The 7,839-nt window shown below is 46.8% G+C and overlaps 1 protein-coding gene across 1 annotated transcript; it reads right to left on the reverse strand.

Moving 5' to 3' along the window:
- Positions 1-3,348: 3,348 nt before the first annotated feature.
- LOC138467353 (beta-1,3-galactosyltransferase 2-like) lies at positions 3,349-4,650 on the reverse strand. Its single transcript, XM_069607319.1, has one exon. The coding sequence runs from the start codon at positions 4,648-4,650 to the stop codon at positions 3,736-3,738; it is 915 nt and encodes a 304-aa protein (XP_069463420.1). The 3' UTR covers positions 3,349-3,735.
- Positions 4,651-7,839: the final 3,189 nt, after the last annotated feature.

The raw sequence follows: 7,839 nt of genomic DNA on the forward strand, positions 1-7,839 counted from the left end.
AACACATGATCCAAATCAGGTTAAAACACACTAGAGAGTGAGAAAAAAGGCTCATTCACTACATGCTTAGAATTAAAAAGTCCTAAAGTCCAGCAAAAGAGGTGGGGGTGTCTAACGTTGAAGGGAATTAGCACAGAAATGAGAATTCTCCCTAACACTGCCTACTCCAAAGGCAATATCGTCTTGCCATCTGCTCCTCCAAGAAGAGGGCTCACATCCAGGCCTGCGTCTCTGGAGCCACCAATAACACGGCTGAACTCTTTAAAATCTGCAAGGAACTTGCCTGACCTAGCACAGTCTCCTCCTCGCCTCCTCCCTCCCAGACCCTCTGCTCTGTACTGGCTGCCCACTTCTCCTCCAAAACTCTGGGCATCCTGTCCTCTCTGTCATCTGCTCCCCCCAACCTGCCCCTTTCTCTCACCTCCCTTGGACCCTACTACCCCCCCATACTCTCCTCCTTCTCTCCCATTGCACCAGCTGATAGCTCTAGAGTTGCTCTATGAAAGTCTCCTCTAAACAGGTGCACCCCTTTTCTTCCAGAACCATCAAGTGCAACCTTGCCTTGGCTGACCTCTGCAACCATTTATTTGCCACAGGCTCATTCCCTCAACCCCTTAAGCACACTTGTGTGCACCCTCTCCGAAAAAAGCCATCTATCACCCCTTTTTTGGGCAAACTCATGGAGAAGCTGGTCATAACCCAACTGACTTTCCACACCATAGTGGCTGGCTGCCTCCATGGCCACCAGTCCGGTTTCAGGTATCCAGAGGCACGGAAACTGCTCTCCTGAACACCCTTGAATACCTACTCTCTAATCTGGATTCAAAACTCCTTCTGTTCTGATCCTCCTCGATCTTTCTTCTGCCTTTGACACTGTCAACCACTCCAACCTCATAAATCGTCTCCATGATACCCTAGGCATCACGGACAGGGCACTGGTGTGGCTTATCTCACTCCTTTCAAACAGCCCATTGCAAGTTCAAATGGGTCCTTTTCTCTCCTCCACCTCACTTTCTACCATTGGCGTCCCTCAGGGCTCTGTCCTATCGCTTTGGCTCCTCAACATCTACCTGGCCCCTCAGGCCCACCTGATCTTCCCTCATTTCCATTATGCAGATGCCACACAGCTCTTTCAAGCTGCCATCCTCTACCTCGTCACTCATACCGGACTGCCTGACTTCTATTCGGGCCTGGCGCTCTGCCAATGATCTCTGCATTAAGGCCAGTAAGACGGAGATCCTTCTCATTGGGACTCCTGCTCCATGTTTCCCCCCACTCTCTTGGCAGACTGCTTGGGTCCCCTCCCCCCACCCAGTTGTGAGACAGATAATCTTGGGATCCTCTTTGACTCCTCTCTTTCCTTCTCTCCACACATCACAGACCTTGCCAAGAAGCTCAACATCTCAAGAGCCCTAGTTCCTCAATCGGCCTCTTTCCTCCATTCGCCCCCTTCAACTAATCCAGAATAGGACTGTGAGACTTATCCTTGGCCTCAAGCCTAGGGACCACATCTTTCCAGTCCTAAAATCTCTCCACTGGTTCCCGGTGACCGCAAGGATCAAATTCAACACCCTTTGCATCATCCACAAGGCTGTCTGTAGCCTGGGACCTCTCTACATCCAGCTTTCTCTCCCTACATACCTCCCAGCCAGAGTCCTTTGGTCCTCTGGCTCCAACTCTCTGCAGGTCAACTGTTTCTCCAAGCGGAGAGTGGGAGGTAGATCCCGTTCCTCTGCAGGCTCCTCCCTCTGGAACAGCCTCCCTACCCCCCTCAGACTTGAGTCGGATCTTCTTAAGTTCCGGAAACTTCTCAAGACTTTCCTTTTCTTCTCTTCCTTCCCTTTCCCCCTCCCGTGCTAACTCTCCCTCTGCTGCTGCGACTGGGGCCTGGTCCCTTCTTAGTCATACAGGGGCCAGACCACCCCCACCAGTGCCAGACCCCCCCCAACCAGTCCCCCCAGCACCCCTTGCCAGCACTTGCCCTCAGGCTCCCTTTCCTGGACTAGCCCAGCCTGGTCCACTCTGTCCACCGCACTCATCCTCCCTTCCCTCCTCTTCCCCCTGGCAGTTGCTGACTTGGCCTGCCCAGAACGTGCCTGCCCCTCCTTTGTGGGCACCCCAGTCCTGCACTTCTCCCTCTAGCCCCTCCACTCCCTGCACTTACCTCCTTGTTCATGCACTTGCACTGTAGGATTTTGACAAGGACAATATAACCATGTTTGCTGTTCTACTTTTGTGAGTCCCATGCCCCTCCCCCCTAGCTTGTCTTGTGGCGCCTGGAAATACTTGTGTATAGGCGCCATACAAATTTCCAATAAATAAAAATGCCACCTATCTTGACTGCCATTATGTTGCGCGTCCACCTAAGGATCTGACACTGAGGGAGAGCCTGGATTAACAAAACCAGAGAAATAGGGCGCATATCAGTGCAGTGAGTGTGTTTGTAACTTTAAAGTGTATAGTACAGATCATTAAACTCAATGCACAGAGGTGTAAAAAGGCCTACGGTCAACAACGAAGCCTTGCGGTCCACTGTGGAATAGGAGATGGCTCAAGGCAATAGGTCATTCCAAGCTGTCCTGTTCGTAAATTCTCTGAATCATTTTACTTCCTTGAAGGCATAGACTTACTTCCCGTTCCATTTTTCTTTTGTTTTATTACCTAAAAAAGATAATGTGCCTCATTCCGAGTGTGGCGGTCTGGAAACAAGGGTTCCGGTAAACTCACCAGCACCCTTGTTTCAGGACCACCAAACTACGTGTCTGCGTGCAGGGTCTGTGGCACCCGGCAGGGTCAGACCTGCCGGGTGCAACGGCCGTTGCCGGCAGACTTTTCACAGAAGTCATGTGAATGGGGATTTAGCGAATCCCCCGCCTGACTGCCCGCTCCGCCGGGACTTGCAATGTCCTGGTGGCACCGGGAAGTCAGGCGGCAGATTTGGTGTTTCGAGGTCAGCAGCAATCCGCCGGTAGCACCGGCGGGTTACCGCCAACCTCCTAATGAGGCCCAATGCCTCATAAACAATACAGGTAGATTTCTTATTTTTCAATTAAAATCCAACGTGCAATTTCATTTTAGCGGTTGTCTAGTTTATCAAAATAGTTTACTTTCTTAGAATGCCATCTAAATCAAGAGGTTCTTAAAAGTGCGGAAATACAGTACTGTTGAAATCCACAAAGCGCAAAGGTTGTTGGGCTCAGTTAGAAGGTCGGTGGCTGCACAAATGTATATAGCAATATGAAGCTCAGACAAGGATAGCGCCTTGAGACCCCTACAGTTGTGATCTGGCCTATTATCAAAGCTCAATAATACATTGATAATCTCTGATCTGCTTAATTTGATTTTCAATGTGGATACATTATTAAAAAACAACACTATTTGTGGAGACATAGCGTCAAAATACAAAAAAGAGGTAACATTTCCACATTGGTGATTGGGCCCTCGGAAGACATTTCATTTGATTAAATTGCAATTTTTCAACTTGTAGCAACTAACCAGCTGTGCTTTAATGATTTCCCTGGTTGAGATTTTCTAAAGAAAAATGCGTGATTTCGAGTTAGCGTTCATGATGTCATTTTTTGCGTAGACCTTTGCATTTTTCCTGAACCTGCACACATGAGGCCTTAGCATTAACATGGGTAACTGCCTATTAGTGTAGTGCCTCAGCTTGATTTTGCGGGAATGTTCTTGCTGAATCCGGCAGTAAGCCATCTTTAAAAATCGAAGCAATGCTCATCATGACGTTCCGCACTCAGAGACGTTTCTGGACTGAAAGTCAGGCCATATTTCCATTAGGCGCTGAGGGCTGTATTGGTGCATGGTTATGAGAGACGAGAACCGACACCGGTCGTACTCGATGTGGTGTCCATTGAACACGCCTTTGGGGGGAATTGTGAGGTTGAGCTTCAGAGCTTCCATGCAGAGTCCAGTGAAACAGTCCTCCATGTTAATTAGCTGCATGGTCTGAGCCACGTCATAGATTTTTTTGGCCAGATCCCCAGAAAGCACGGATGATCCAGAACAATATGGCGGGTACTCGTTTCTTGGGTAGACCTCTTTAGGGGCATAGTATTTGTATCCTATGTTCCTCTGAGGCTTTGCATTTCTGACAATATTGCCAGACATGTAGTTTCTTCTCACCTGGATCCCAGGCATCAGGAGATTTCGGACCAAAAAGTCCACATTCAAGAACATGTCGATGTCGATTTTCATGACGTAGCTGGCGTTCGGACAATGTTTGGCTACCCACTCCATCCCCATTAAGGTCTTCAGGGTCAGGTTATTGTAAGTGTCTAGGAAGTCCTGTTGAATGATATCATGGAAGGTGGCGCTCTCCTCTTCAAGCATCTTCTGGACCCGGTCGGTGACTCGGGGGGCAATCCCAGTCAGGAAGAGCCTGATGACGGACACCCCAGGGACAGTGCTTTCATTGCCCCAGGTGCTTCGGACGGCGTGTCTCGCTTGATAGTCATTAGAATTTCCAGTGACTAAAAGCACCAGAAATGGCGCTTCGGGCTTGCACTTGTCTGGTTCATTGAGAATGAACTTGTAGTCATGGGGATAGGGTGGTATCAGAGGGTGCCGGGTGGTTGGTTTTGTCTGATGGGTTGGTAGGACAGTGTAATTCGATGTGACGTTGGAGCGTGACATCGGCCTGGGAGTGACATACGCCCACAGAGTTTTGGGGATGTCAGTACTCCTGTGTATAAACAAAGAAAGCATAAATGTGCCTAGGACGAGGAGCAGGCAAGTGTATAGGTGACATCGTATTCCCCGCATTTGCTTCATGCTGCAAGGCTTGCTGGGTAAAATCCAAGATGGCAGTCCAAGGTGACCTTAGAAATCAAACACAAAAAATAAAGGAGAAGGTTTTTAGTATACACAGCATGAGGAGATCAGGAGCTTCTATGAAATATCTTGGGAATAATAAACCGGCCTGAAAATTAAGCTGTGAACACAAAAAGGTCAACATGACTTATTCCGCAACCGAAAACAATTGATATTTTTCAATGGAAAAAGTCAAACGTAGCACATTTTTTATTTTTCTTGTTTTTTTTCTAAAATCACAATGCTAATGATGGGCAAATATCTCTAAAATGTGTTTTGATTTCTTATTTATTTACTAATATGGGTGAACCCCAATCCTACTCCGCAACTCAACTCGGCACTCCTTTTCGTGCTCCCCTACTGCCATTTGTGGGTAGCATATACTTTCAAAATGGGGGTAACCCTTCAGCCAGCCCCCCCCCCCTCCGCCCCGAGGCACCAATCCACCTCCCCCCACCAGTTGCCCTAAAGCATTCTGATCCTGGGCAGAAGAGCTTTTCACTTTGATTTGCTCCTTTTAATGTGTTTGTTAAATTATTAATTTCAAGCCACTTTTAGTGCTTTCATTTGTAGTTTGAGTATTTTATGTGGCCCTTAATTTTCAGTCTTCTTTTTCATAGAGTTACAGCCTCATTGCGACCTAGGCTGTAGTGGGAAAACACATGGCATTTGGAAATGCTTCCTGTTTTATCGCTCTGACTAATTATGTGTTTTGGTGACAAAACACAACCCCCCCCCTGCATTTGAGTTGTGGTACTTACTTTGTGAAACCTGAAGGAGTTCCATCCGCTAGTCCCAGAGGATCTGTCATACAGGGGGCCATCACTATTGGATCCAGTTACTGGGGGTGGACCAGTGTGGGAGGATCACCTGGATGGGGGGGGTCTTCGGAGAGTGGAAGTGGGACACCAAAGGCTGAGATGCGGTATCCCCTTCCTTTTGACACCTTTTTCCTATTCTACCCCGTAGGATATTTAGAAACTCTATCCCCCTTCCGACACATACACTTTCTCACACTGTGAAAGACAACAGACTAACCCCCAGAGCCGTTTACCTGACATGTACCAACACAAGGGTCAGGCAGGGTCAGCCATTTGCTGATAACTACACACACCTGACTGCCCTTTGCCTCCCCCACAGGGATAAAAGGCAGAGCACGAGAGCACACTCTGATCAAGGCTGAACACACGAAGAAGGAGCTATTCCTCAACGGCAGTTCAAATGGAGGAGAAAGGTACGGAGACCTCAAAGGACGACCAGGATGGAATAACCAGCGAGTCCATAGGACTCTAAATATACCTGCACCCGCCGCTAACACTGTTGCAAAAAATAATTACGCAGTGCTATTAGAAAATGAGCCATTGGATTGTACGCTCAAATTACTGCTATAAGTAATAACTTGGTTATGCCAATGTGTGAGCCGAGTGCTGAACGCTCGCTGAATCACACATTTATTTCACTGGAAAACAGAATTCCTCTTCTTTGTCTTCTTCACTGTCCCTCTTTTCACACACCTCTCCTGCTTCAAGTATTAATCCACCCTTTGGAGCAACGACTACCTCTTCGCTGAACTTTGTATTAAATTCTCTTGGAAAACTATACGAGAATATAAACATGAACAAAAACGAGCGGCGAGCAATGATTATGCATTCTAATTGTAAGCTGGTGTTGATCGAAGGGTAAAGTACAGCACGGAATGGGCAGAATACGATTACGTCTACACCTGTGATACATTTAGACTCATTCTAAACACCTTAATTGCCACACAATTCTGTCATTGCACGTGCAGCTGACAATTTTCAAGCTCAAATGCATAGACAACAAGGGGACGCAATTCTAAACCAGACCCTAAATAACAACAGCGGTCTTAGGATTCTTGGCGAGGATCCGATGGAGCCTGTTCAGTTGGATGAAGTTACTATCCAACAGGAATTGAGGGAGACACACTTGGAACCCCTGTCTAAACTATTCCATTTATTCAAATGGAAAAAGAAAGGATCGAAAATGGCAGCAGTGGTCAAAACGAAGAAATCCAAAAATATGAAACAGGAAAATGCCAATATCAATCGAGGTTGTCGTAAATCTTTACCCAGCCTTAACTTCTCTTCAAAAGAGCAAAAGAAACAGAGGAGGCTAACAAGAAACAAGAGAAGAAAGCCTCCCAACTTCAAAGTGTGCTACAACAGTAAATCATTTTAGAAGAGCCTACAGACCTTGAGAGGGTTAGTCCCTGTGTACCGATAGCCAGAGGGAATTTCAAAATCACTATTAGATCTTTCGATATATTCCATGGACAAATTTTTACCACCTCAACAACCTGTAGGAGTCCAACCTTTGGAAAGAGGACCGTTGCGTCTTCTCTGCAACTTCCGTCCACTACGCGTCTCGTGCCGAAGGAAACGCTCGCCTTTCAACCTACTGTTGAGCCTTTGCCTTTTATCACACTGGACAATAGGAGGTTAGCGTTACTGAAAAATCTTCAAACAAGGCAATACCGATCTGAGGGGGCCAAACACCACCAAGAGCTCTGGGTATGTTGGTTGATATTGGAGAAACTGCCAATTGTAAAGGAACCGTTTATTTTAAACAGATCAAATGTCTTAAAATGAATAAAGGGCCTTTCTCCCTTGGAGAACATTAGCTCCCGTGATATTGAACAGGAGGAATTCTGGAGTAATTACGGTCTGCATCGTTTGATTCTGCATATAAACTCTACATGTATTGAAGATTGCCAACTTGCGGTGGTGGATGAACTATTAACATATGAATATGAACTATCTCAGTTTATGTAGAAAAAAGCCAGGTCAAAACAAGGTGATATGAATGGGATAAGTCACAAAAAGAATATTCCCACGATGAAGGTGACATGTTTAGGAAGCCCGAAAGAGCAAAGACAGGTCTTGATGCCTGAATCCTGCTCCCAGGATGGTAATGACGAGGAAAATTGGAGCTGGTGGCTCATGCGCTTCAGGTGCAGCCTACCTTTACATCTTAGCAATCCATTCCAGAGAG

This window comes from Ambystoma mexicanum, chromosome 4q (assembly GCF_040938575.1).
Source record: "Ambystoma mexicanum isolate Mex_15411 chromosome 4q, UKY_AmexF1_1, whole genome shotgun sequence".
NCBI lineage: Eukaryota > Metazoa > Chordata > Amphibia > Caudata > Ambystomatidae > Ambystoma > Ambystoma mexicanum.